This window comes from Pseudopipra pipra, chromosome W, assembly GCF_036250125.1.
Source record: "Pseudopipra pipra isolate bDixPip1 chromosome W, bDixPip1.hap1, whole genome shotgun sequence".
Taxonomy (NCBI): domain Eukaryota; kingdom Metazoa; phylum Chordata; class Aves; order Passeriformes; family Pipridae; genus Pseudopipra; species Pseudopipra pipra.
Window position 1 is genome coordinate 39,530,913 of NC_087580.1, and position 27,881 is coordinate 39,558,793.

The window sequence follows — 27,881 nt, forward strand, 5'->3', positions numbered from 1 at the left end:
TAAAGAGGAAAAAATGTAGGAAGCGGCCCCCCCCACCACTCTCAAAAGCTTTAGAAGGCAGGCTGGGCCAGTAAATGGTTACACAATGACTGTTGTGCAGAAGAAAACAGGCAGGTTATTGCTCTTGAAAAGCATCTAGTCATCATTTTTCTCAGGGCATCCTTAAGCTCCTGGTTCCTGAGGCTGTAGATGAGGGGGTTCAGTGATGGAGGTAATACTGAGTACAGAACTGCCACCACCAGGTCCAGGGATGGGGAGGAGATGGAGGGGGGCTTGAGGTCGGAAAATGTGGCAGTGCTGACAAACAGGGAGACCACGGCCAGGTGAGGGAGGCACGTGGAAAAGGCTTTGTGCTGTCCCTGCTGAGAGGGGATCCTCAGCACAGCCCTGAAGATCTGCACATAGGAGAAAACAATGAAAACAAAACAACCAAACACTAAACAGACACTAACCACAATGAGCCCAATTTCCCTGAGGTAGCCTGAGTGTGAGCAGGAGAGCTTGTGGATGGCAGGGATTTCACAGAAGAACTGGCCCAGGGCATTGCCCTGGCACAGGGGCAGGGAAAATGTATTGGCTGTGTGCAGCAGAGCAATGAGAAAGCCAGTGGCCCAGGCAGCTGCTGCCATGTGGGCACAAGCTGTGCTGCCCAGGAGGGTCCCGTAGTGCAGGGGTTTGCAGATGGCAACGTAGCGGTCGTAGCACGTGATGGTGAGGAGGAAATACTCTGCTGAGATGAAAAAGGCAAAGAAAAAGAGCTGTGCAGCACATCCTGTGTAGGAGATGGTTGTGGTGTCCCAGAGGGAATTGTGCATGGCTTTGGGGACAGTGGTGCAGATGCAGCCCAGGTCTGTGAGGGAGAGGTTGAGCAGGAAGAAGTACCTGGGGGTGTGCAGGTGGTGGTCACAGGCTACTGCGCTGAGGATGAGGCCGTTGGCCAGGAGGGCAGCCAGGGAGATGGCCAGGAAGAGCCAGAAGTGCAGGAGCTGCAGCTCCCGCCTGTCTGCGAATGCCAGGAGGAGGAACTGGGGCATGGAGCTGCTGTTGGGCATTTGCTGTTCCTTAGGACAGGTCTGTTCGGAAAAGGAAAGCACAGGGAACAATTAAGACAGCCCCCTTTTAACAAAGCCAGTGCAGTTTTCAGGGAAATCCCCTCCAAGTCAAGGCATTTCTTTTCCCTGGTTTGTGATCTCTGAGGGTGCTGTGAGGAGCTGGAGCTCTGGCCATGTGCTGCCAAGGACTCAGCCATCCAAGTCACTGTCCTTGCCCACAGCCCTTCTGCCCCAGCCCTGGCAGCAGCTCCCCGGGCCGGCTGAGAGCTGCCCCTGGCAGGCAGCAGAGTCCCTGCCCAGCACAGCACCCTGGGCTGCAGGACCCTGCTCTGCCCCACAGCCCTGGGCACCCCTGCCTGCACCCCTGGCTTCACAGCTCTTCCAAAGTGACCCAAAACAGCCCCTGCTCACCCATCCCATCAGCTGGGGCTGGGCCAGCTTTAGGAGATGCCTCCAGGAGCTGCCCCTGTACTGCCCTGCAGTCACAGACTCACTGTGTGCAGCCCTGCCAAGATTCCTCCTGCAGGGAGCTCTCTGCCCTCCTGCCAGTGCTGAGCCCCTTGAAGCTGTGTCTGTGCCCTGCTGGTGTCCCTGAGCTGCCCTGGCAGTGCCCTCAGCCCTGCTGGGCTGTGCAGAGGAGCTGCTCACCAGCAGAGCTGTCTCTTTGAAGCTCTTCTTGCTTGCCAGGAGCTCCCTGTGTGCCAGGAGCCCAGCCCAGCTCAGCAGCACAGCAACAGCCCCAGGCATTTCATGACCCTCAGGGGGGTTTGATGTTGTTTACATGAGACTCAGTCCCTGAGAGGAAGTTCAAACAACTTTTCAAGAAGTCAAAGTGAGATGGAAACACTAAAGTTTCCTGTAGTGCTAATGAGTCTCTTTGAGGGACACAACTGAGAACGTGTCCCCAGGTTCCAGTTAGAGCAGAAAAGTGCAGACAGTGATGACAAGGATGGACAAGCAAGGGAAAGGTGGCTCTGATGCTGAGGAAAACTAGACTTGTTTCCTTAATCCACCAGGCCAAGCCCTGACCCCCAGCCCCTGGGAAGGCAGATCCTGTCCCTGCCTCATTCCTCAGGGCTCTTCCTGGGGCACTGGGATGTGGGATGTGCAATGCCAAGGGCAGGACCATGGGGTGGCACCTGCCAGGCTGCTGAGCAGGGACAAGGAGGCCAGGAGGCCCCAGGGCTGCAAGGGCCACTCCCCTCCTCCTGGCATCAGGGGCACAGACAGCAGCCATGGCCAAAGGCCTGCAGAAGGTGGCTGTGTCAGGGCCTTTCAGCTTCTCCCCTTCCCTGTCTCCTCTCCAGCCCAGGCTGTCCTACGGTGTCCATGCCCTGCCCCTTTCCCTGCAGGCTGTCGTCATCCCCCCGGCTGCCCCACCTGGCTGGCACCTTCCTGCACTGACATCTCTGCGTCCTCCCTGGCTCTTCCTGCACACACAAAGCCTTGGGCTCATCCAGACTCTTTCTGGGTGACGTGTTCCAGCACAGCATTTTCCATGGAGTGAAATTCCTTTTTCCTCATGTGTTCCAGGGGGAATTTATGCTGATACTTTTGGTCTGTGTTTGGCCCTGCCACCTGTGAAAGCTTTGCTCTTTCCCTGCCAAGTTATGGGAAAACAAGCACGGATAAGCGGGAAAGTTGTCCTTGAGAGCTTTTTGTATAAACTGTTTAAATTGGTGTTCTATGATTGGTTACTTTTCCGTCAAGGGCATTTGGAGGAGAAAGTGATGATGAAGTGAGGAAGGCTCGACCCCAGACTCAATTAAGATAGACCCCCAAAACACTCTGCGCATGCGTGTGTGGATTTCCGAAGTTCTCACACGTGCGCAGAAGAGATGCACTGACATAACCGGGAGGTGGGACTGAGGGCATCTGGTGGGGCGGTGCTGGCCACACCTGGGGAGGTTGTGGTCTCTCAATTAATTGTTTAAAAAGCAGATAGTGCTTCCTTGGCGAGAGCTAGTTTACTTCAAGGACAACGTTGCCTTTTGGCGCTTACCAGCTTGTTAACTTACTGACTCTCCGAGGATGCCGCTTCTGCTCTGGGTAATTATAGGTATGCTAGGTTGGTAAGATAACTTTATGGGCAACAGCTGGGTAACTGGGGAGATCGTGCTGGGGGCTTATTCCTCTCCTCGTTCCTTCCTTTTGGGTTTGTTCATTTTGTTGGCCACCTCTTGGTAATAAACATTGTTTTTTGAGCTTGCAACGGTGTCTTGGTTTTCAAACTTCAGCATGTTCGAACCCCTCCCTAATACAACCCCATACCAATGTCCCAGATCCAGATGCCACCTGAACACTTCCAGAGAATCCACCACCTCCCCGGGCTACTTGTTCCAATGCCTCAAAAGTCTCTCAGTGGAAAAAGGATTTTTTCATAACTAATATGAACCTTGCCCAAAGCAATTTAAGGCCGTTCCCTCACAACCTTTCACTAAAACCTTGGCAGAAGAGACCAAGCCCCATACCCACTAAAACCTCCTTTCAGGTCATTGCAGAGAGCAATGAGGTCCCTCCTGAGCCTCCCCTTCTCCAGACTCAACAAGCCCAGTTCCCTCAGCCGTCCCTCAGCAGACATGTTTTCCAGAGCCTTCCCCAGCTCCGTTCCCTTCTCTGGACACGCTCCAGCCCCTCAAGGGCCTTTTGGCACTGAGGGGTCAGAACTGGACACAGCACTCCAGGTGGGGCCTCCCCAGTGCCCAGCACAGAGGGGCAATCAGTTCTCTGCTCCTGCTGGCCACACTCTTCTCCACAAAGGCCACGATGCCCTTGGCCTTCTTGCCCCCCTGGGCACACTCTGCCTCATATCCAGCTGCTGTCAAGCAGCACCCCCAAGTCCCTTCCTGCTGAGCAGCTCTCCAGCCCCTCTGCCCCCAGCCTGGAGCATTCCAGGGGGTTGTTGGGACCCAAGGGCAGGCCCTGACACTTGGCCTTCTTGATCCAGCCTGTCCAGATCCCTCTGCAGAGCCTTCCTGCCCTCCAGCACATCCACACTCACACCCAACATGGTGTTGTCCACGACTTTCCTGAGGGGGCACTCGATCCCCTGGCCCAGATCACCCAGAACGATGTTAAACAGGAGCAGCCCCAACCCTGAGCCCTTGGGAACCCCACTAGTGATTGGCCCCATCTGGATTTCCTTCCATTCCCCACCACTCCCTGGGCCATCAGACACTTTGTCATCCAGCAAACAGTTCCCCAGGCAAGCCATGAGCAGCCAGTTTGTGCAGGAGATGCTGGGGGAGATGGTGCCAAAGGCTTTCTGGAATTCCACAGAGACACATCCCCAGCCTTTCCCTCAGCTGCTGAGCGGGTCCTTTGTCAGAGAAGGAGATGAGGTTGGTCAGGCAGGACCTGCCTTTCCCAACCCCACACTGGCTGGGCCTGATCCCCTGGTTGTCCTGCCCGTGCCATGGGATGGCACTGAGGAGGATCTGCTGCATGGACTTCCCTGGTCCTGAGGTCAATGGGACAGGCCAGGAGTTTCCCAGATCCTCCCTTTGGCCCTTCCTGTGCATGGGCATCCCATTTGCTAGTTGCCAGTCAGCTGGGACTTGTGCAGTTGTGCAGCACTGCTGGGGAATGAGTGAGAGTGGCTTGGCCAGCTCTTTCTCCAGCTCCCTCAGGACTCTTGGCTGCATCCCATGTGGGCCCAGGCACTTGGGGGGATCTCACTGGCAGAGCAGGTCACTGACCATTTCCTCCTGCATTGTGGGGGCTTCACTCAGCTCCCAGTCAGCAGCTTCCAGCCAAAGCCTGCCTGCCAGGTGTCCAAGGGGTCAGTTCTGCTGCCCCCTCCTTCCTTCCCCCACAATGGAAAACTCCCTCATTTTGGGTCCCTGTGCCCCAGACGGCTCCGACCACCACCTCACCCACCAGTCCCACAATCATGGAATGCTTTGGCTTGGGATGGGCCTTCAAGATCATCTCAATACTCTCATAAGAAAGAATTCCTTCCTACTATCTCCTCCAACCCTTCCCTCGATCCATGTGAAGCCACTGCCCCTTGTCCTGTCACTCCAGGCCCTTGTCCAAAGTCTCTCTCCATCTTTCTGGTTGGCTCCCTTCAGGCACTGGAAGGCCACAATCAGGTCAGCACAAAGCCTTCTCTTCTCCAGCCTGAACAATCCCAGTTTTCTCAGCCCTGAGATATTTCTGAACCTCCCAGAATCCAGGGGCCATTGGGACCCTGCAGAACCTCCTGCATTCAAGTGCTCCTTGTGAAACTGCAGGCTCTCCTGGAACCCAAGGATTCCTGGAACACTGCAGAGCTCACGGAACCAAGGGGCCACTGACCCACTGCAGCTCCTTCTGAAGCACAAGGGACCCTGGGACAGTGGGAAATCTCCGAGAATCCAAAGGGCATTTGGGGACTGCAGGGCCTCGTGGAACTAAAGGAACCTTTGGAGCCTGGGGAAGCTCATGGAATCCAGGGGCCATTGGGACATGTGGGGCCTCCTGGAAGCAAAGGAACCCTGAGAATTTTTATGGGAACAAGTTAAGGCAGGAGCTGCAACTCTCAGTTAATCAGGATACACAAGGAGTGTTTTGGCCTTGACTGGTGTTTTCCATCCAGAGAGTGCTGTTTGCCAAAGTGGAAACCACTTGGAATGCCCTGCATGGTTTTTTCTCTGTGTTTTTCTCTGGTGGCTGAACACAGCCAGCACATGAGGGGAGGGGAATGTGTGGGATCAGGGCACTGCTTTGGGGCCATGCTGGGAATTCCAGTGGACTAAAAGACAAAGCCCAGGTGCTGTTTCCAAAGGAACCCCAATGAAAGGGGGATGCCAGAAAGATGGGCGGACAAGTCCTGAAATGGAACTCTGTGTGTGCAGCCTCATTTTCTCCTTCAGCATCCACAGGAGAAGGGGCAAAATGTGGGGGATCGGACCCCTAAACCGTTTGGGGGGGATAAATGGGGATTGAGGGGACAATGAAAAAGTGGAAGAAATAGGGAGAAGGGTGGAAAAGGGGGGGTGGTTTGACCAGTCTGATGGTCCCATGGGGGTCTTTGGGCACAGGGGGGTTGGCAAAAGGGGGGTGGTCCCCCTGAGCTCCCAACTGACTGTGGGGTGCTGGGGGCTGCTGGATCCAATCTCAGCCTTCGATCATGCCAACACTTTTAAGTTTAAGGGAATTACAGAGGTGTGACTGAACCACTTTTGTTTCCCAGGTTTTAATGATGGTAAGTCAGATCTATTGATACAAATGAATTATTAAGGGTTACAAATGATCAGACAAAAGATCTTCATCACAATTATTTACTGCACAAAATACACACTAAAACTACCAGGAGTACAGGATAAGATAGGACAGGGCTCTACACTAAAGTAATTGTTGAAGCAATTCTACTCAAGCTGCCACAAAAGCAATAATTCTTAATTAGAGATAGATGGAACTCCCCCAGACCAACACTCGTGGGGAGATCTCTGCTCTCAGCCTCCAGCAGTGACCTTGGGGGGGTCCCCAGCCAAGGCAGGAATCTCCACACACACCCCAAGAAGGGTTCTGTTGGAAGAACCTGCCCCTGGAAAAGGGGACTGGCCCTTTGTGGTTGAAAGAGATGGACTGACAGTCACTGGACTCCAGGGGTTGCCTCAACATCAGGGGGTTCATTCGGGGTGGAAGCAGTGAAGCAGTGGTTGAAGCTCTTCCCACAGCCGGAGCACTGGTAGGGCTTCTCTTACTGGTGGGTCCGTTGGTGTCTGGTCAAGGTAGAGCTCTGGGTGAAGCTCTTCCCACACTCCCCACACTTGTAGGGCCTCTCCCCAGTGTGGATGCGCCGGTGGGTAACGAGGGTGGAGTTCCGGTTGAAGCCCTTCCCGCAGTCGGTGCAGCGGAAGGGCCTCTCATCCGTGTGTGTCCGCTGGTGCATGAGGAGATGTGAGCTGGTCTGAAACCTCTTCCCACATTCCAAGCACTTGTAGGGCCATTCCCCAGTGTGGATGCGCTTGTGGGTGCGAAGGGTGGAGCTCTGGCTGAAGTTCTTCCCACATTCCCAACACGTGTAGGGCCGTTCCCCAGTGTGGATGTGCTGGTGGGTGAGGAGGTGGGAACTACACCTGAAGCTCTTCCCACATTCCCCACACGTGTAGGGCCGTTCCCCAGTGTGGATGTGCTGGTGTCGGATCAGGTGGGAGCTCCAGCTGAAGCTCTTCTCACATTCCAAGCACCTGAAGGGCTTCTCCCTGCTGGGAGGCTGATCAGGGACCACCAGCTCAGAACTCCCCCTCAAGCTCCAGCTGCCTTCCCGGCACAGGCTGGGTCCTTCTTTCTCAGAGCACCCTGGGATGGCTTTGGAGCCCCTCCTGCGCGGGGATCTCCGGCCCTTTTCCTCCCCGCTGCCTTCCTGCGCCGGGGAGCCCTTCAAAACGGCCTCTCCCACCAGGGTCTCACGGGGGGATTTGTCCTCCGGGCTCTCCGTCCTCAGCTCGGGGCCTGGGGCAGGAAGCAAGAAGGACAGGCAGGGGATTTGCCTCCGGCCCACAGGGAAGGCCAAGGACATCCCCCCAACTCCGGCCCCGGCAGGACGGCGGCGCCAGCGGGGTTGTCCTGCAGCCGGGGCCATGCTCGGCTGACAGAGCCAGCACAACACCCGCCCAAAGGGACACTGACTTCCTCCTCACCTGCCTGGGGGGCCCAAGGCATCTTCCTCTTCCTCGCAGCCTCCTCCTCCATCCGCCCAAGCTTTGGGAAGGACAAATCCTGATGAGGGAGGAAAGAAGGGCTGAGTGTGTTGGCTTGGGGGTTCCTCCTTCCAAAGTCCATCTCTAGAACTCACCGGGCATCCTGTGACCATAAAAACCTCCAAAACACCAAGATTCAGCCCAGAAAAACCCAAACCATCGCAATTCAGACAAAAACTCCTCAGAAATAAGAAGACCCTCACCTACCCAAACTGCAAAAAGTTGAGATTCAGCTAAAAAAATACTCCAAAATATAAAGATTAGACCAAAAAAACTCTCTCAAAAACAAACTGGGGTGTGGGGGCAGCCTGGGAAACCAGGGCTTTGCTCCCTCGGCTCTGCAGGGGCTTCCCACGGGCTCTCAGCCTCCTTTGGGCATTCCCTACTCCAGCGTGGGCACCTCCTGGGCTGCAGGGGGGTCTCTGCTCCATCCTGGACTCATCCACAGGTCACAGGCCCTTCAGCTCAGGTTCACCCAGAGCTCCAGCCGGTTCTGTGGAGTAGTGATCCTCTGGCCTTCTGCCAGTGCAGGCACCTTGCCAGGGCTGTTCCTCGAGGTTCTCTGGCCCCCTGCCAGCCCAGGGCTGTTTCTTCAAACCACCAAACCAAGTGTGCCAAACGCCCTGGTTGGTCAGTGCCGGCTGGGGGAGCGGGCACTCGGTGAGGGGATGAGAAAACTGCACCTGGGGCTGGGCTGAAAGAGGCTTCAGCACCACTTCTGATGGCCCAGGGGCAGCATCTGGCTTCTCCCAAAATGAGAGATGGCACTTGTTCCTCTGCAGGGACCTAAGGGCAGCAGGGTGACTCCTGGTGCACGGATGGAATGGCAGAGGACCTGTTGGATCCCTTGGATGGATCAGCACTCAGGGATACAAACTGCCCTGGGGCTCAGGATGTAGCTGCCAGCACAGATTTCCCTGCAAAGTCTGCAGTGAGTAAAGCCCTGGAGAGGAGACTGTGCCCCATGGATGGGATTGCAGAGGGGCCCTCAGGTCCCCAGAAGCAATCAGCAACCAGGAATAGACAAAAAAGGCCCCGCCAGAGATTTTGGGGGGAGTGTCCTGCAGGAAGGGACAGTGTCACCCCACCAGGGCAGGGCTGGCAAGTGGGAGGCTGCTCCAGGGGTCTGCAAGAGGCCTCGTGCTCTGCTCAGCCCCAGCACTGGCTGGTACAAACACCCCTGGCTGCCCCCGGCCCTGGGCAGCTCTGCTGCCACAGGCTGTGCCCTCACCGTGGCCCTGCAATGGCCCTGCCTGTCCCTCACCCGTGGCCCTGCCCGTGGCCCTGTCCCTTGGCTCTCTCTCTGCCAGCTCAGTGTGGGGCACACGGGCTGGGGGTCCCTCCCAAGCCCCCCGGGCAGCCGGCGTTGGCTGGGGGGATGTGAGGGCTGGGCCTGCTCAGCACAGCCCCGGCCTCGAGCCCAGCGCCTCTTTCCTGACCCACACAAGACCTTCCCGGCCCCCCCAGGGCTCCCCTGCTGCTGCCTCTGCTCCTGGCCCTGCCTTTGCTGCTCCCTTGCCTGGGGCAGCGGCTGCAGGGGGGGGATGGCAGCAGCTTCAGCTCCACGGCACTTCCTGGGGGGAGCTCAGCCCGGGGGGACGGGCAGGGACCTGATGGGGATGGACAGGGGCCCAGCAGGGACAGACAGGGCCTGCAGGGGAAGGCACAGGGACAACCTGGCCCCCCACACTGCCAGGGCTCTCTCTGCTCCTCCTTGCAGGCTCCGTGGCCAGGCACAGTTTGTGTTCCTGCGTGCCCACCATCTCAGCATTTGGAGACGCTCAAATCAGCGCCCGCAGCTCTGCAGCAAAGCCCCAGCTCACCTGGCACACAGGGGATGGAGGCAGCACCTGCTCGGGGATGGGCACTCACAGCTTTGTCTTCTTCCCCACCACAGGGCTCTCCTTCCTCAGCAGCACCTCTGCCTTGCACTTATTCTCAGCCTCACCTCAGGGACAGCTCTGGGCTCACCTCCGCGCCACTTCTCAGCCTCACCTCAGGGCCTGGGCTCAAGGACAGGAACCTGCAGGGAGGGGACATCACGTGCAAGCTGAGGGCTGCCTGCTTGCACTGGCCTCTGGGCTTCTTTCTCCTTCTACAACCAGCCCACAACTCAGCCTGCTTTTCTAACATCACACATTTACAGACTAACCTTGGAGATAGATATGGACAGACATCTCTATCACCCTGGGGATAGAGCCTCAAGCATGTGCTGCCATAGGAATGGCAATCAGAGAATCACAGAATCAGCCACATTGGAAAAGACCTCTGAGATCATCAAGTCCAACCCTGGATCCAACCCCGCCCTGCTTCCCAGACCATGGCACTGAGGCCACATCCACTCTCACCTTCAACACCTCCAGGGACGCTGACTCCACCCCCTCCCTGCCCAGACCATTCCAAGGCCTGATTACTCTCTCTGCAAAAAATTGCTTCCCAATATCCAACCTAAACCTCCCCTGGCACAGCTCAAGACCCAGCCCTCTTGTCCTACTGCTGCTTCCTGGCACAACAGCCCCACCCCCACCTGGCTCCAACCTCCTGGCAGGGACTTGCAGACAGTCAGGAGGTCTCCCCTGAGCCTCCTTTTCTCCAGCCTCAGCAACCCCAGCTCCCTCAGCCTCTCCTCACACCACTTGTGCTCCACTCCCTTCCCCAGCCTCCCTGCTCTTCTCTGCACCTGCTCCAGCCCCTCCAGGGCCTTCCTCAACTCAGGGGCCCAGAGCTGGACACAGCACTCCAGGGGTGGCCTCACCAGCGCTCACTCCAGCCCAACAACAACTTCCCTGCTCCTGCTGACACACTCTTCCTCAGACAGGTCCCTCTGCAAAGCCCTCCTGCCTTCCAGCACATCAACACACCCCCAGCTTGGTGTCAGCTGCACATTTGCTGATGAAATGCCTGGTTCTGCAGCAGCTGCAGATGCTCAAGGGGCAGCAGGACCAACTCAGGGGCCTGAAGGGGGCCTGGGGGGCTTTGGGGTGTGGGAGGGTCCTGGGGGAGCTGGGGAGGGGCTTTGGGGATTGGGGGTACAAACCAGGACAGACCAGTACAGACCACTACAGACCAGTACAGACCAGTACCTCCTCACTGCTCCCCACATCTCTCCTGGAGCTGGGCCCCATTGTCGTGGGACACCTGAGCCCCCCCCAGTGCCCTCCCAGTACAGCCCAGTGCCCCCAGTACAGCCCACTGTGCTCCCTAAACCTCTCAGTGACCCACAAAACACACCTGGGACCCCCCAAGCCCATTCAGGGGTCCCCCCAGTCCCTCTAAGGGAGATTCAAAGCCGTCTGGAACCATTTAGGGACCACAAAAACTGATGCAAACGTCCCTGCAAAACCCACCCAGAGCCCCCAAACCCCCTCAGAGATCCCCCAAGCCCACCTGTGAGCCCTTCATCTCCTCAGAAACCAAAACTCCCTCAGGGACTCCCAAACCCCTTCAGGAACCTTCAACCTCCCTCCCCCCGCCCCCCCCCCCCCACGACTCCCCTCAGGACACCGAACCCCCTCAGGGACCCCTCAAAACTTTCTCGGGAACCCCCGAACCCCCCCCGCTAAGCCCTCCCGAGCCCTCCAGCCTTTCCACCCCCAGCCGCGCTCCCCGCAGCCCCCGAGGGGATCCCCAGACCCGCTCCCCCCGCAGACCCCCCCAGCTCACACACCCAAGCGCAGCTTTTCCCGGGGCCGCCGCCCCCGAATCCCCCACGCGCCAAAGATGGCGCCCTTCGCGCGCTGCGGGTGGAGACACCCCCGCCGCAGCCAATCAGCGCGCGGCCACGCCCCCTGCCCGCCCTCCGCCCCGCCCCCGCCTGGCGCGGGGCACCCCGGGAGATTCCCCAGTCAGTGCCCGGGAACAGCCCCGGCAGCGCAGCCCCCAAGGGCACACGATGGGCTGTGGGCTGGAGAGGACCCTCCTCAGCCTGGGCAGCAGGGCTGCAGGGGGGGATTCCCTGACCCTCCCCAGATGGGCCCTTCCTGCCCACCAGCTCCTGCTCCAAAGGGCTCCCACACACCCTGGGCCACTTGTCCCACTTGGGCACTGGAGCTGCCCCAGGGCATCTCTGGGCAGTGGCCAGCTCTGGGACTGCTCTGGCAAGTCATGGCCTGAAGCCACGAGTGTGGAATTTAGGAGACACTTGAAACCTCTGCAGAACAGGACTCTTGATAATTGCTGAAGGCTTCTTGGCCAGCATTGACAGACCTTTGATTTTTTTTTTTTTTTTAATCTCAACACTTTTTCTCCATTTGTTTCCATTGACAACACCTTCTATATATTCTATTAAGCTGATTCTTTCATCGTCTACATCAATAGTTTTGTGCAGCTACTTATCAAAGTAAATATCCCACCATTGATTCCATTATGGAAACATGGCTCAGAGGAAGCTGCTGATTTTTGGGGCACCTTTCATCTCTCTAATTTTGCATCTTTTGTTCTTCCTCTCCCTATTTTTGTCTTGAAAAAGCTCTCCAGGATCTGTGCGCCTGGGAGTGTTTTCACACTCTGAGCTGTGCCCTGTGCCATGGGACAGGGGACAAATGCACCTTCCAGAGAAATCTGCCACTGCTGCTCACAGAAGCCCTCTGAGTGCCCAGGTGAGATGGTGCCCAGGCTGCATTGCTGGTGTGGAATGAAAGGGCCAGGCCAGGAAGGCAGAGGAGGGTGATGGAGGAGACAGGGCCATTTGCAGGGGATGTGCGTGAGGCTGGGGAGATGAATGTCCCTGGGCCAGTGAAGGCTGTTCCTGGACTCACCCCAGAAGTGTCAGGGCTCTGACAGGGCTCCAGAGGGCATCGTCAGTGCCCCTCCTCCCTCCACTTTTGGGGGGTCCCACTCCCCTCCCACTCAGTTTGGGGTCCCACCACCCCTTCTGTCCCCTCTGACCCCCCTTTTCCCACTGACCGCCCCCTTCCCACCCCCCACTCACCCGAGAGCTCCTCGCCCACAGCGGGGGGGGGCTCCCAGCACCACCAGTGCCCAGAGAAGTCCCCCCAGGGAAGGGGTTGGGTGGGGTCCTGGGTGGGCTCTGAGTATGTTTAGGCAGTCCTCCAGAGCCTGTGTGGAGGTTTAGGGGGTTCCCAGCACCTTTCAAAGTGTGCTGGGTGCCTTATTGAGGGGCAGGCGCCCTCCCAGAGCCCCCCCAGAGCGGGCTGACAGGGGGGAACACAGGGGGGTCCCCATTCCCGATCCATCCCGGGGCCTGTTCTGTCCCCCCCAAACTCGGCTCCACCCCTTGGGATTCCCCCAAGCCCCTTCCCCACTGCCCCCCAATAACCGGGACTGGGGAGAACTGGGAAGCTTTCCTGGGATCAGGAGTGGCAGCAGGGGAGGGGGGGACACACGACCCCCCCAAAATCCTCACAGGGACAGGGGGGTCCAGGCTGGGCCCGAGGCCCCGGGGAGGGGCTGCGGCCGCCGCCGGCTCAGGAGCTCTGTGGGGAGAGAAAAGGGGGTGACACCGGGGTGGGGGGTCCCCGGGGGGGCACAGACGCTCTGGGGGGACACACGACCCCCTGGGACCCCCCTCACCTTCTGGCGCAGGTAGAAGCCGAGCCCCAGCGCCAGGGAGACGAAGGCCAAGAGGAAGCCCCCGGCCCCTCCTTGGCAGCAATTGCTCAGGCTGATGGAGCCCGGCAGGGCCGGGGCCGCCGGCGGTGTCCGATCCCGGCAGGAAGCGGGGAGGGCCCCGGGGAGCGGCGGCGGCGGGCGGGGCCCTGGGGGAGCCGCCCCGAGGGGTCCCCGCCGCCCGTGGCACTGAAGGAGCCGCCCCGGGACGGGCCCTGGCGGGGGTCGCCAGAGAGGGGGGGCGAGCTCGGAACGGAATCAGCTCCGGAGAATAAACCAAGGAAAACCAAAGGGCCGCGCCGGGGGAGTCTCCGCCGCCCCGGAGCTAAAAGAGCTGCCCCGCGGGACGGGCGAGGAGGGGCGGCGGTGAAACAGTCGCCCGGGGTGTGGCGAGGGAGGCGGGAATGGGATAAAAGAGAGAGAATAGAGGGAGAAATCGCTTTGTTTCCCCCCTCCCTCCCCACCCCAGCTCCCTTTTGTATACAGATAAAAACAGAGATCAGCATGTGCTTCTATTCCCCCTTTGCCCCTCAGGGGAACAAAAAACAAAAAAGAAAACCTTGGGAAAGAGGGGGGAAAGCCAACATTGGAAAACTATCTTGTCTGAGATAAGTTGTGCTGCCAAAGGAAACGCTGACTCCAGAGGTGCCCTAGGTGGGGCAGAGCCCCCACCCTGCCCACTCACACACTTCAGCTCAACACTGGGGTTTTCCCCTCCCTGGCACTGCCCAGTCCAGCCCCTCCCTGGTCCCCCCATCTCCCTGCCCCTGCCCCAGCCCAGCAGAGCAGCACACTCAGGTCTGGCCCTGCAGCAGGACATGGAGGCCATGGAGCTCAGGGACAGGCCCTCTGGGTCTGCAATGCTCAGCACATCCTCAGCTCAGGCAGCTCCTGCAGCCCCAGGGCCAGCCCCGCTCCCCAGCACAGCAGCAGAGAATCGGCCCCGGGCTCCTCAGGCCCCATTTGCCATCTCCAGGGGCACTGGCCACCACCAGCACCAGCTGCAGCAGCCTCAGCCCCTCAACCCCCACAGAGGGACCCTGAGGGCAGCACACGGACTCCAGGGAGAAACCAGCAAGGCAAGGACCCTCTGGAGAGTCTGCTCCTTGGCCTTCTTCTTGAGAGCCCTGGAGAAGAAGAGCTGAGGCTTCAGGCTGTGCCCGGAGCAAATGGAGCCCCTTGTGTGGTGGAAAGAGTGCAGTGGAGCCCAGCTCATGGCAGCAGTGCCATGGCCACAGGACTGACCCAGCCCAGCCCAGGGACCAAGGCCCAGAGCACTGAGGCCTCAGCCGAGGCCCAGAAGGGGAGGGTGGCAGGAGAAAAAGAGCAGCTCTCAACAGGCCAAATGCTGCTGCTCCCTGGCACTGCTGCTGTGCTGGGACTCTCTTTCCCTGCCCCTCTGCACACAGGCACTGCCCTGCCAGACTCATCAGAGGTCTCAGAAGATTGAACTCACAAAAACAAGTCACTGAAGGATCCTTGACTTTGTTTCAATGCATTCCTCATTTACACAGGCTCTGGGTCAAATTCAAGATGTAGACAGTGACCCAGAAATGGGATGAATAATCAATATTCACTGTACACAACTTTATCCCAGGAGAAAAACCACATGAAACCCCTAACCCAGCACCACAAAACCCTGAGCAGGCAGGCTGGAACAAGGAGTCCCATTCTGAATGCTATGGAAGAGAAAACAGGCCCTTTGTGCCTTCAGAAAAGCATCCAGTCATCATTTTCCTCAGGGCATCCTTGAAGCAAAAGGTTTCTTAATAGAGATGCCAGAGTTTGGCAGCAGGCTGTCCTTCTCAGCTTGGAAAATCTCTGCTAACTTACCTAACAATGGTACAAACCCCCCACGTTAATGTTGTCAAACAGCTGCATCTGCAGGATTCATGTTCCAGCATTACCTAATGCACAATTATCACACTTCGTTTTAAATTTAAAGGGGAGGAAAAAAAAAAAGCAGGGGGTTGGAAGAGAGTCCCTACCCCAGTCATCCATCAAGTGTACATCCTGGCCACTGCTCCCAAGAAATTTAATATATGCTAAACAGATATAAAAAGACATCAAAAGCTTTCAGATATAAAAGTGCTTCAGAAGCCAGATTTTAATACCGTCAAGTGGGTTTTGGCCAGATTATAAAGTTGACTGAAATGCCAGGATACTGCATTTTGGAAGCGGCAGCAGCTCACATATTGCCTTGTATTAGTGGCTGAGGTGTATTGCTGATTCCAAAGCTGGACTATCATCATCTGTAGGGGAGAGTAGATAAATAAATAAATACTGAATCTCTACCAAAAAAAGCATGAATAGATGTGGCCACTTATCCAAAGAGCTGTTCTGCTTGCTGAGGACTCCTCTCTGAACACATTCACCTGTCATTCTGTCAAGGTAATAAATCCTTCCACTCCTTACAGCACACTCAAAAGCATCCTGCTATTTAATTTCAGAGGAAAAATGGCCCAAAGTGTCTAAAACATTTCCTTTTGCTCATGTAAAAGTGCTGGCATTTTACTTCCTTCCTGATAAGCCAGTGCCAATGGACCTGATTATTCTTTTCTTATTCAAAGCATATCAGTAGTTCCAAAGCACTCTCCATCTTATCAGGTGTCTGAACAGCACAGTTACTGAAAACAGTTTGTCCTGCTCCTCTCTCCTTCTGCCAGGCTCTCAGATAAACCCAACTAACTCTCTGTATTTACACACCATCAAACATAAGTTGTGTCTTCAACACACTGTAGCCTGTTTCTGGCATGTTACAGGTTTTCTGCTTGACATTAGTTGTACCCAAAACAGCAGCAGTGAATTAGCTTAGAACAAAAATATAGTCACTTCATAGCAGGGAACACAAAAGGGACACAGGATAGGGAAAAACAAAAGAAACATTTTGTGAAGTAAGAATGATCACTCTCATCTCAGTAGTTCACAGGTATTTATCTGGTGCTACTTGTAAAAGAGCATGGAAGCAGTAGGGTTCAAATGCATTCAAAACAGAGCTGACACAGGCCTCAAGAGTAGAAAAATAATTTCTTGTTTTGTTTATTTTATTCTCTTGTCCTCTAGGAACTGTCTCTGATTTGCAAGGGGTGAGAAAGTGAAAGAAGGAAATGGTCACAGTGACTGAAAGCGTTTAAATGCCTTTACAGTTTTTGTCTGTAACAAGACTGATTTTCATGATCCAACCTTCATTTGGCACTAAAAGACCCCCAAAAACAAACCAATAAAACACTGTCCCCCAAACAAGCCTCCTGGCAACTCTCCTTTTCATTAAGTGTCTCGGATACAGAATTTTCAGTGCTGACTACTGAGGAATAACACAAGATCAACTCCTTCAGAAGGGCCACGGCTTTTAAGGTTTTGCTTCCTGCCCAGCCCTAGGGAATAGGCACAGCATCTCCCTTCCTTCTTCTCAGGATGACAGGATATCCTTGGGATGAGCCCAGTGTTGGAAGAGTTAAACATTAACCTGGCTGTGCCCTGGGCACTCTCAGCTGGCTAAATGAAAAGTTCTGGAACACTGGAGGAATCCTGAGTTGCAGCTCTTTGATTAAGTACAGCCTTCTTTAGAAGCTGAAGCTCCAGCCCCTGAGTGGAGGCTCCTTCCCACCACCCCCTCCCACTGGCAGTCCCCCTAAGCAATAAAATATCAAACATAAAAAGACAGTGGCATTCATCCTCCACAAAGACAGGACCAAATCCTGCAGCCAATTTGACGACAGAAAAAAAATTTGAAATAAAGAATACACAGAAAATTTCTTGATCCTTAGTTACATTTCCAGTATATGGAGAACTACACAAACTGTCAGTAGCAGAGTGCTCAGACTACATAAAGGAGTGTGATTTCACCATTTTGTTAAATATTGGTTTTACTAGATTTTCGTGTCTTGTATTTCTTTGAAAATATTCACGTGTGAGATTGAAAAAAGTGTTTCTTTCAAAAACAGCTCTATAAACCAACCCAGAATTAGGAGGAAAGGGGTGAAAGAGCAGCAGTCACACGTACAAGAATGGTCTGAATACAGCAAGTCACCTCCTGCCCACCCATCCTGGCACCTGACGGGAAGGAATTTTGGAAATGCTTAGGAACAAGCTAGCACTACATTTTAGATATGACTTTTTCATCTCTACATCTACAGGACTTTAAACTGTTTCATGTCTGTAAGGGGGGTACTTTTGAATTAGATGATCAATGGAGCATAGAGGCGTGAGAAAGAAATCATATTAGGATGTGAAACCAGCTAGAGTATGGTACAATGTAACTTCATGGCACAAGCGAATTGTAAGGTCCATTGTGCTTTTTAGCAAGTCAGCTTGATATCCCCTATTATCAGAGCTGAGTTCTTCCTTGGTTGTGCTACATATTGCAAGATAGATACATCTACCCTTGAAACACAGTGGTAGAGGTCATACATAGGGGTGAAAAGATGATGATGGGAGGAAGATTCTGTGGGCAGGGGTCGCTGGCCCCTTGCCCTCCAGCAGGGCAGGCACAGACTGTTGCCATCAGGTGATGAACAGGCGGGGTTTGGCTGCCACTCAGGCATCACCTTATACTGCGTACTGGCCCTACGTGGTGTAATGTAGAGCTGATAAAATGGGGTGTCAGGACTGCTGGGGTGAGCGATCCTCATCCTGCCATGGAGACTGTGTTGTTCTACCGGGACGCCCGCTAAGCACGGGCACCGACCAGCTGCTGCAGATCCTGGCAGCCCTGGCCTGTCTGTGTGGGTAAGCACAGTTTATTGACAGGAAGCAACCGAGAAAGCAATGTTTTATATCCCTTTTTAATATCCTTGTAATTCCCTTTTTACTAGTTAATACTGTATTAAAAGCCACTCGTAGTATTGTTTTAATATCCTTTAAATGTTCCTTTAATTCCCTTATTACTAGTTAATACTATAATAAAAGCCGTTCATAGTATTGTATGAATGCCAACTGATAAAGCAGTTTTTTTGTATTCTTTTTTAGCTTTTGATTCTCTTTGCTAGTTTTTATTCTCACTGCAATAAAAGATTTTTTGTACTGTTTGAATGTCTGTTGCACTTATTTTATTCCGGGCATGTATTCAAATGAACTAATACACAGGGGCACAGCTCTTTGGGGCAGGAGACGAGCAGCAGCCTTGCCAGGACTCCGGGCAGTGGCAGGTCTCCTCTGGCCAGGACTTGCCACAACTGCTGATTTGGGTGCAGCCCTGGCCAAAGGGCTCCCAAAAGCATTGGTGCCCTTGCCCACACCTTCCTTCTCGGTGTCACCCCCCCTGTTTAGGATGGCCACCAGCCAGCACTTCTCCCAAGGAGGCCGTGCCAGCTTGTGTGGAAGGCCCCGTGCCCTTCCCGCTGCGACTGAGTCGGCGGCCGAGGGGGCTCCTTGTGCTGCCGTGAGCAGGCACAGGAGGGGAGTGTTTGCTCATTTCTTGAGCCGTTCCTACAGTTCAGGTCCAGCCAGATTAGATACTTCAGAGAGCGGATTCCCTCCAAGGTGGGGCAGGTTGGCGGGGCTGGGGGAGGCCCCAGGCCACGTGGCACTGTGTCCCAGGGCCCTTTGTGACACGCTGGGCACGGCCGGTGGGATGGAAGGGGGCAGGGTGTCCAAGGGCCCTTTATGACCCGCGGTGACAGAGGTGCTGCTGGTGACACGGCCACAGTGTCAACAGTGCTCCTCGGAGCAGGCGACGGGACAGGACGGGACAGAGCAGTGCTGTGCGGAGCCCCCGCGCAGCCAACTCGTGCCTTGCTGACCCGGAGCGTTTTGGAGGATTTTCTCGCTTTCAGGTGACCTCGAGGCATTTCCACAGGATTTGGAGACCCGGAGTTTCTCCGAGGTGTCTCTAATTCCTGTGGCAGGTGCCCTTGAGACCCTTTTGCAGGACTTGGAGACCCGGAGTTTCTCCGAGGTGTCTCTAAGCCCTGCGGCAGGTGATCTTAAGACCCTTTTGCAGGACTTGGAGACCCGGAGCTTCTCCGAGGTGTCTCCAATCCCTGCGGCAGGTGGCCTCAAGGCCATTCTGCAGGACTTAGGGCCCGGAGTTTCTCCGAGGTTCTCTTTCTCTCTTGCAGGTGCCCTGGACACCAGACTGTGGCATGGCAGGGAGACGCTTCAGCCTGCTCAGGCTGTTCCGGAGGAAGAAGGAGGAGGAAAGCCCTGGGGCTGCTCCAGCACAGCAGCCTGAAGAGGTGCAGCAGGTGCAGCCCCCGCAGGAGGGTGAGTGCTGGAGCTGGGCCACAGGGCTGGTGGCTGCAGTCCCCTTGACCTCATCCTGTCCCATCCCCTCTGGACATGCCCAGGGAAAGGGAGGGGGGCAGAGGGGCTGAACTCCTGGCAGCCGTGCTCCATCCACTGGGCATCCCGGGGCTGGCCCTGCCTGCTCCTGGAGCCCAGGCCTGGGCTGTGTTCTCCGGCCTCTCCCGCACACCCTCAGCTCTGAGCACGCTCGCTCTTTGCCAGATGCAGGCCAGGAGCGGACAGAAGAGCAGCTCCGTGCCCGTGGCCACTTCCGCAGGGCAGCACAGGTACCTGCAGCCATCCCCGCCTGGGCTGGGCCTGCTCTCACTGCTCAGCCCAGCACTGCTGTCGCAGCCCTCCAGGGGAAATCCCTCCCTTCCCTGCCCTTCTTTCTCCTGCAGACATTTATGAAATTCATGGGCAGTCGGCGTAGAAAGGCCAGGATCACACCAGCTGATGTCCAGGCCCAGCCTGACACCATCCCGACCCAGCTGACAAATCCTGATGTCAGCACCGCGTCGACTGCTGCCCCAGCAAAGTGTGACACCGCAACCAGTGATCACACAACCCACTGGGACACCACGTCCATCGATGATGAGTCAAACTGTGACTCTGTGCTGCCTGGTCTCACGGAGGAGGCCGACGCCACAGCGATGGAGGGCGTGGCGAGCACTGACGCCGCGCCTGTTCAGCGCCTGGCCGATACCCCCAGCCTGGAGTTTCTTGAGGAGAGAGCTGTCTCTGCTGAAGTAAGCAGCCTGTGGCCCCCCAAGCTGGGTGCGCTGGGCCCCCTCAGCCTTTGAGGCTGGCACAGTGTGCTGGGAAGGGAAGCATTTCTCGGGGAAAGCTGGGCAAGTTGCTCACTCTGGCAGCTCTCCACCTCTCCCCTGTGCATCCTCCAGGCCAGACTGTGGGCCCTGGGGACCTGGGGCTGCTCAAGGCGTCTCCAGTCCCTGGGGCAGGTGCCCTCGAGGCCAGACAGTGGGACTGGATGAGGCGAGGCATTTCCCAGGCTTCTCTCTTGCAGCTGCCTTCAAGGCACGACTGCAGGACTTGGGGAGCCAAAGCTTTTCCATGGCATCTCTGCTGCAGGTAGCCATAACGCCAGACGGAGACATGCAGCAGAGACCCCCCATGGTGCCCAAGCTGGCCTGGGTGAAGGAGGAGGAGAAGGAGGAAAGCCCTAGGGCTGCTCCAGCACAGCAGCCTGAAGAGGTGCAGCAGGTGCAGCCCCCGCAGGAGGGTGAGTGCTGGAGCTGGGCCACAGGGCTGGTGGCTGCAGCCCCCTTTGCCTCATCCTGTCCCATCTGCTCTGGACATGCTCAGGGAAAGGGAGGGGGGCAGAGGGGCCGGGGCTGATCTCCTGGCAGCCGTGCTCCATCCACTGGGCATCCTGGGGCTGGCCCTGCCTGCTCCTGGAGCCCAGGCCTGGGCTGTGTTCTCCGGCCTCTCCCGCACACCCTCAGCTCTGAGTGCGCTCGCTCTTTGCCAGATGCAGGCCAGGAGCGGACAGAAGAGCAGCTCCGTGCCCGTGGCCGCTTCCGCAGGGCAGCACAGGTACCTGCAGCCATCCCCGCCTGGGCTGGGCCTGCTCTCACTGCTCAGCCCAGCACCGCTGTCGCAGCCCTCCAGGGGACATCCCTCTCTCTTCCTTGCCTTTCTCCTGTAGCTGGTTTGCAGATTCATCAGGTGCATTTGGCATGAAGAGGCCACTTTCATGGCCACTGGGGACACGGCAAACTCGGACCTCTTCAATGCCCAGACCAGCGCTGCCCTGCTGGATATGCTTGTGGAGAACGGTGTCTACAAAGCAAAGCAAGTAAGCAGCCTGTGGCCAGGGCTCCAGTCCCCCAGGGATGCTGTGGCCCCTCACGCCGGCTGCTCTGGGTCCCCTCAGCCTTTGAGACTAGCAGAGTGTGGTGGCAAGGGGACCACTTCTTGGGGGAAACTGGGCAAGTTACTGGCTCTGGTAGCTCTCCAACTGTCCCTCATGTCCCCTCCAGGTGCCGGCCATAGTCAGGTGCATCCATCAGTGGCTCACATCCAATGTGTCTGATGAGCACAGGCTGGAAAAGACTCTGGTCCTGCTGACCAAGGCACACCCCATGGATGTTGCAGTGACCCTGCTGCGCTCTGCCCCAGCCTGTGACAGGTATGGGGCCCACCTGCCTTGAGGGCTCACCTGCCTTTAGACCCCATCCCCCTGGACAGCCTGTCCCAAATGGGGTGCCAGAGAGATGGAGACTTCCAGGACACTCCAGCTCCTCTCTTTGCCAGCTTTGGCATGTCAGCCTCCAATCCTGAGACCAGCCTGCCTCCCTGCCCCACAAGGCACCGTGGCTCTGTCACCTGGGCCTCGCAGTTGCCCAGGCCACAGAGCTGTGTCCCAGACCCCCCTGAACCAGAGTTGTGACTCCACAGAGCTGCTCGCACCATGTGGAAGACGCTCATCTCCTCCAGATGGACTAAGGAGCCGGTGCTGCAGATCCTCTTCCGTGTGCTGGAATACTGGCCAGCGCACAGGAGACGCACCTCTGATGGGGATGAGAGGGATGTCTTCGCCCTGGCTGTGAGTTTCTTGAGCTGGCCTCTGCTCGCCCCCAGGTTGCCTCTGGGACGCCTTTCCATCCTCCCTCACCACTGCTTCTCCCTGCCCCAGGCACTGGGCTGCAAGCCTGGCTTAGGGCAGGTTCAGGGACACCAGGCTGGGGGATCCCCCTGTGTCTCCTCTGGCCTGTCCCTGCCACGCTTGGGCCCTGCCACATGGACATCTGGGCCCTGAGAGCTGTCTCTGGGTGCTTTGTCTTTGGCAGGCAACTGTGGCACTCTGGGAGATCCTCCAGCTGTCCCACTCCTGGTGCCCAAGTGCATTGAAGGAAAATTTCCCGCGCCTCCTTCTGACTCTGCTCTTCCAAGTTTTCATCAGCACAGAGGAGATGTCAGAGGAGGTCGAGACCTTCTGGAGGCGATGCCGGGAGCAGCGCAGCCTTCCCCCCAACCCCAACAGGTGCTCCATCCCAGTCCCCTCTCCCTGCCACGCCCTCGGGGCTGGGGCCAGGGCTCTGTGCCTGACCAGGGCTGTACTCTGCACACAGGTTTGCAGTGCAGACTGTTAAAGCCCTGCTGCGCCAGCTGCTGGATGAGGACGTGTTGATGGCGATCGGTCGCAAGTGTGGCTGGGACATGCTCCTCAAGGCTGACAGCCACCACTATGCAGTGGGTCTGCTGGCCAGGTGAGAGCCCTTTCTCCCCACTGCCCCACACCCCCACAGGTCCTTTCTGCCCTGTGCACAGGCCACCCCACACAGTGCCCGTGCTGCTGGGCCAGAGGGCCTTGGCAGCCAGGGATGGCTGAGCAGAGTGGAAAAGGTGGAGAGAGGCGGCTGCACAGGAGGAGCCACCTCCCAAAGTGCCCACGTCCTCTCCTGGGCTGGTGGCCAAAGACCAGGCCTGTGTGAGTCAGTCCCAGGAGAGCTTTGCCCACCTGGCTCAGGGTCTCTGGCACCTTTATTCCCCCTTGCAGGGAGCTGTGCCGTGTCTCCCGCTCCTTCTGCCGCAGCATCGCCGTCAGCCTGCTCCCGCGGCTCAGCAGGGGAGAGCCCCTGTGGGAACTGCCTGCCCTGGCGTTCCTGGTGGAGGTGAGCCTGATGGCGAGCGCTGCCTGGCCCAGCTGCCTCCCCCTCTCTGCCCTCTCACAGCCGCAGCCGCCCGGGACGGTGCCTGCACCCTGTGCTGCTGCCTGGGCCCAGCCCCGGGCGGGTCCGGGCTCCTGCCGGCCGGGCACCCTGTCACTGCTCCCTGCCTTTCAGGTCCTGCACTGCCTGAACCCCAGACAATGTGGGCCCAGCGTCCTGCAGATTATTTCCAGGCACCTGCGCAGTCAGTGCCCGGAGAGGCGTCGCCTGGCGCTCCGAGGCCTGGTGGTGCTCAGCAGGGATCCCGCAATGGTGAGCAGGGGGCAGGGGCTGAAGCTGGGCCGGCAGCGTGCGGCTGTGCAAGGCAGTAGCTTGGCCTTGGCTGGCCTTTGGCAGCTGTGGCAGCTGCTCCCAGCTCTCCTCCTCCCCGTTCAGCTGCCTGACTCCTTTAGGACGCACCTTTGGCCTCTGGGCCCCGCGGCAGCAGCGTGGGGCTGCACCACAGCATTGTGTTCCACACAGGCTAAGAGCATGCGGAGCCTGAGTGAAAGCCTCCTGGAGCTACTGCAGGATGCAGACACGGACGCGGTTGAGATGACTCTCACTGTGTTCATCAATGTGCTGGGCTTGAAAATCATCAAAATATCCAGCCCAATAGCCCTGAAGTTGCTTGAGGTGCTGCGACCACTCTTTGACAACGTAAGGCTCTGTGCCCCTCATCGTGGGCACTGAGTTCTGCCAGGAAACTTTGGGCCCAGTGTCTTTTCAGGCCTGTGCCCCGGTGGGCCTGGAGAAGCCAGTGCTGAGGTCTTTTCCTCTTCCTTTGCACCAGGAGCACAGCCAGCTGCAGCAGCTCTCCATGCTCCTCTTCCGGGAGCTGATGGAAGCGACAGAGAGGAGCAAGAGCCTAAAGCCACACGTGTACCTGAGTCTGGTGCCATTCTACTTCAACTGGCACGATAAGAACCAGCGTGTGGCAGAGGTGAGGACTCGTGGGCTCTGGTGTCCCCATGGCAGGAGGCTGCTGTGCCTCCTGCCCTGGCCCATGGTCACCTGCAGCCTCCTCCTGGCCTTGGTGCAGGGATGCGGGTGCTGTGCCCTGGGCTGCGGTGCCATGGCCCGCTCTCTGTTGCTGTGCAGGCCTCTCGGAGAGCACTGTTTGGTGCAGCCAGGTTCCTGAAGTGGAGGGATCTTGAGCACTTGGTGACCATGGAGCAGCCGTGGAGGTTTCCCGAGTGCCTGGTAAGGACGGCCCCAAAGCCCCAGCCCCTGGCTCCCAGGAGCACCCAGCCCTCTGCTCCCCCCAAAGCCCGGCCCCAGCAGCTGCTGGCCAGGCCTCAGGGCTCTGTGGGCAGGGGAGCCCCGTGCTGGGGGCAGGGAGTGCCCGGCCAAGGGGCAGAGCCTGAGCCCAGCCTTCCCTCTGTGCCCTGGCGCTCTTTGCAGCTGGAAAAGGACAGGAGCCGAGTGGGCCAGTACGTGCGCCAGGCCCTGCCGTTCCTGGAGAGCCCAGAGGAGCCCCTGCGAAAGCTGGCCATCAAGTTTCTGGGTGAGCCACAAGGCCGGGGCCCCTCCCCACCCCGCTGCAGCTCGGCCCCAGCCCCGGCTGCTGCAGCGGCAGCAGGATGCGGCCCAGGGCATGTGGAACCCCGAGTGGCCCCGAGCGCCTGCTGCCGCCCTGTGCCAGCCCAGCCCTGGGGCGTCCCCATGCGGGAAGGCCCCGGGCTCAGCCCTGCCAGGGCAGGAGGCCGTGTGCCCGGGCTGGCAGCACCGCTGCGGGGGACCTGTGCCTCTGGGGCCTGACAGGCTCTGTGTTCCCAGGGATCGCCGCCAGGTCCATGAAGCAGGAGCAGCCAGAGCTGCAGCTCATCTGCCAAGGTGAGTGAGGGCACCTTCCAGCTGATCCCCTTGGGCCCTGCTCCCTCCTGCCCATGGCAAGAGCTGGCTGGGATGGCCCTGGCAGGAGGGGCTCCTCACGTCCCCACACCCCTGGCCTCTCACCTTGGCTCTCTTCCTTTCTCTTCCAGCCCTTCAAGACATGACTGATGACAGCCCTGCCATCTCAAACCTGGCCCAGGAAACACTCCACATCATCAGAGCTGTACGGAGGACGTCATTCTTCTCATTCTGGTAGTCTCCGTTGCTGCCTCTTCCAGCCCGTAGAAGTGTGACAGATGGCATCAGACTCACCATGGCAGGCCTGGCAATTCAACACTGCTACGTGCTGAGAGCTGTACAGATGGCTCCCTACTGCAGATTCCAGCAGCTCCAAGACTGGCTGTGCAGAGCATGGCAGACCCGGCCTTTTCCACAGGGCAGTGTCTGCCTGTGCTGCTGCAGCTCTGTGGAGAACTGATGCAGGAAACTCCATCTCCTCGAGCCACCTGAGCCTGTGTGGAAGATGCCTCTTCCCTGCAAGCACCTCCTTTGAGCCCAGCATGGGAATATTACATCCATGTTATCACATACAGAAGCCCAGGAGTTTTTTTTGGTGCCCAGTGTGCACAGGGCCTTGGGGAAGAGGGGAAAAGGGCTCCTTGTGCTCAGCAACACTTGCCCCACTGTGCAGCGTGCCAGCAAAAGTGGGCAGAAGCCCCTTGGCCTTTGATGGCTCTTCTGGAGCCTCAACGCTTGCAGCAGAGTGGAGGGGCAGAGGCTGGAGCTGTGGGGAACCCTGAGCACCTTGTCTTTGGAGATGGCCACAAGCCCTCCCCAGCCAGGAAGCAGCGTCGGTGTCCTGCCTGTATGTTGCTGGCTGGATTGCTCCGGGCTCCCAAGTGCCTCTGGAGCAGCTCCTCTGGAGCTCCTTCAGGGCTGCGCCGCTGCCGGGCAGGTTGGCGGGGCTGGGGGAGACCCGCAGGGGAGGGGGTGCTGGGAGGCCAGGAAGGGTTGAGGTGCTGTGGAGGCCCTGATGGGACAAGGGAGCAGGAAGCCTTGAGAGGAATCTGGGAGTGGATGGGTGGCAGAAGGCTGCGAGGGGACAGACTGGGCGCAGGCCCCAAGGGGCAGGGTGGAGGGAAAAGCCCCCAGGACTTGGGGGGGCAGAGGCCATAAGCAGCCCCCAGGCAGCCACCTCCTTCCCTGCCAGCCGGCTGCTCTGGTGCTTTCCCAAGGCCTCTCCCAGCCCTGTGGTAGAAGCCCTGGAGGCCGGGCCTCAGCAGCAGGGTGGGCACACCCCCAAGGGGGCCAGGCTGGCCTGGCTGGGGACAAGGAGGGCAAGGGGGCCCTGCCAGGGCAGGTCCACCGGGTGCTGCCGGCGAGGGGCAGTGGCACAGGCAGGGTTGGCGGCCAGCCCGGGCCCCCGCGGCTGCCCAGGCCATGGGGCTGTGGCCGACACCCCCCTGAGCCAGAGCTCTGGGCCCACAGAGCTGCTGCCACCACGGGCAGGGCGCTGGGCTCCTCGGGCAGGGCTGCGCACTCGCTGCTGCCCAAGCGGCTCCGCCCCACAGACAACAGCACCAGAGGCTGCCCAGGAGCAGCAGCACCCACAACGCCTGGGCCTCCTCACCCAGGCACCCACACCCGCCAGGACACCAAAAGTGGGCAGACTGTGGGCACAGTTGCACCCACTTTGGCAAAAGGCTTCAGGGCAAGTGGCCACCACAGCTTTCCAGTGACTCCTCAGCCTCACAGCAACCCTTGGCAGCTTCAGCTGCAGCCTGACATCCTGACTGACTTCAATGGCCCTGCTTGAGGCTGGACACACCTTCCACACTCAGGTGTCCCCAGCCAGTGCCACTGGGGGCATCCTTAGAGACTCTGCTGGGACACCAGCCTCGGGCTGCAGCTGTTCAACCTCTCCTCCACGCAGGCACCTTCAAAACACGGGCATGGGCTTCTAAGCTCTACATCCAGCACTTGAGGGCAACAAAGGAAGAAGCAGCAGAAGCTGAAGCAAAGCAGGGCCTCGTGTGTTGGAGCTTCAGGGGTGGAGGGAAGTAAGCACCGTGGTGTCTGCTGAAGAGATGGCCCAGTTCACCAGCTCACACTTTGCTGCTGGACGTTCCTCCTTTGGTCCTGCTGGAGCCCATTCCCTACCAGTGCATGGCCCTGCCTTGTTCCTGGATCCAATCTCCAGGACCCCTGGCAACAAGTGGGCCCTGTGTCCACCTGAGAGCAGAAACTGCCAGAACGTCTCTGCTTCCAGCAGAGACTTCTCTTGGCTGCTCCTTCAGGTGGGTGGCACCTTCATGGCAGACACAGAACAGACTTCTCCCTGTCCTCTGCACTTCCCCAATGGACTGGACATCAGCTGCTGGCCACAGCTGAGCACACAGACACTGGAGTGTTGAACATGCGAGACTGGGCTGATTTTTTTTCCAGAAGGCAAGAAAACAAGCAAAAAGAACACAAGGAAGCTTGAGTCTCTCTGTCCAATCTAATTGTCCTGTGAAACTCAGCAGCTGATGGTGGTTTTGTGCTGCTGCTAATCACTTCCACCCAAAAATCATGCCAGGAAGGAGCAACAGCTTCTGACAGATGACAAGTCTTGCCACTAATTGCTCCAGCTGCCGCTCCCAACAGCCACCTGCAAGAGGGCAGACCTCAGTGCCCCTTGGCTTTGGCTGCCCTCTGGTAGAGAAGTCCCCCGGGGGCACAGCTCTTTGGGGCAGGAGACAGGCAGCAGCCCTGAATCCAAAAAATTGGTCTGAAAAACTGCTCAGAGACTTTTTTATCTTTAAGCAGCAAGGTATTTGTTTATTCGACGTTGGGAG

At 57.8% G+C, this 27,881-nt stretch overlaps 2 protein-coding genes and 2 long non-coding RNA genes across 4 annotated transcripts in view; 3 read left to right on the top strand and 1 right to left on the bottom strand.

Annotated features, from left to right (window-relative positions):
* Positions 1–27,881, top strand: part of LOC135405704 (uncharacterized) — a 614,579-nt gene that overhangs the window by 152,337 nt on the left and 434,361 nt on the right. The gene's annotated exons all lie outside the window — the stretch shown is intronic.
* On the bottom strand, positions 6,723–7,843 carry LOC135404694 (zinc finger protein with KRAB and SCAN domains 1-like). Its single transcript, XM_064639434.1, has 2 exons — positions 7,837–7,843; positions 6,723–7,400 (listed from the first exon to the last, which is right to left on the bottom strand). Exons 1-2 carry the CDS (start codon positions 7,841–7,843, stop codon positions 6,739–6,741), a joined length of 669 nt encoding a protein of 222 aa, XP_064495504.1. The 3' UTR covers positions 6,723–6,738.
* On the top strand, positions 19,444–20,027 carry LOC135405720 (uncharacterized). The gene is made up of 3 exons (XR_010425978.1): positions 19,444–19,513; positions 19,757–19,821; positions 19,936–20,027. It is a non-coding gene; the product is annotated as an uncharacterized LOC135405720 (long non-coding RNA).
* Positions 22,087–25,300, top strand: LOC135404695 (maestro heat-like repeat-containing protein family member 7). The gene is made up of 10 exons (XM_064639435.1): positions 22,087–22,103; positions 22,630–22,767; positions 23,058–23,172; positions 23,344–23,481; positions 23,692–23,868; positions 23,912–24,151; positions 24,310–24,411; positions 24,613–24,715; positions 24,988–25,038; positions 25,194–25,300. The coding sequence occupies exons 1-10, from the start codon at positions 22,087–22,089 to the stop codon at positions 25,298–25,300; spliced, it is 1,188 nt and encodes a 395-aa protein (XP_064495505.1).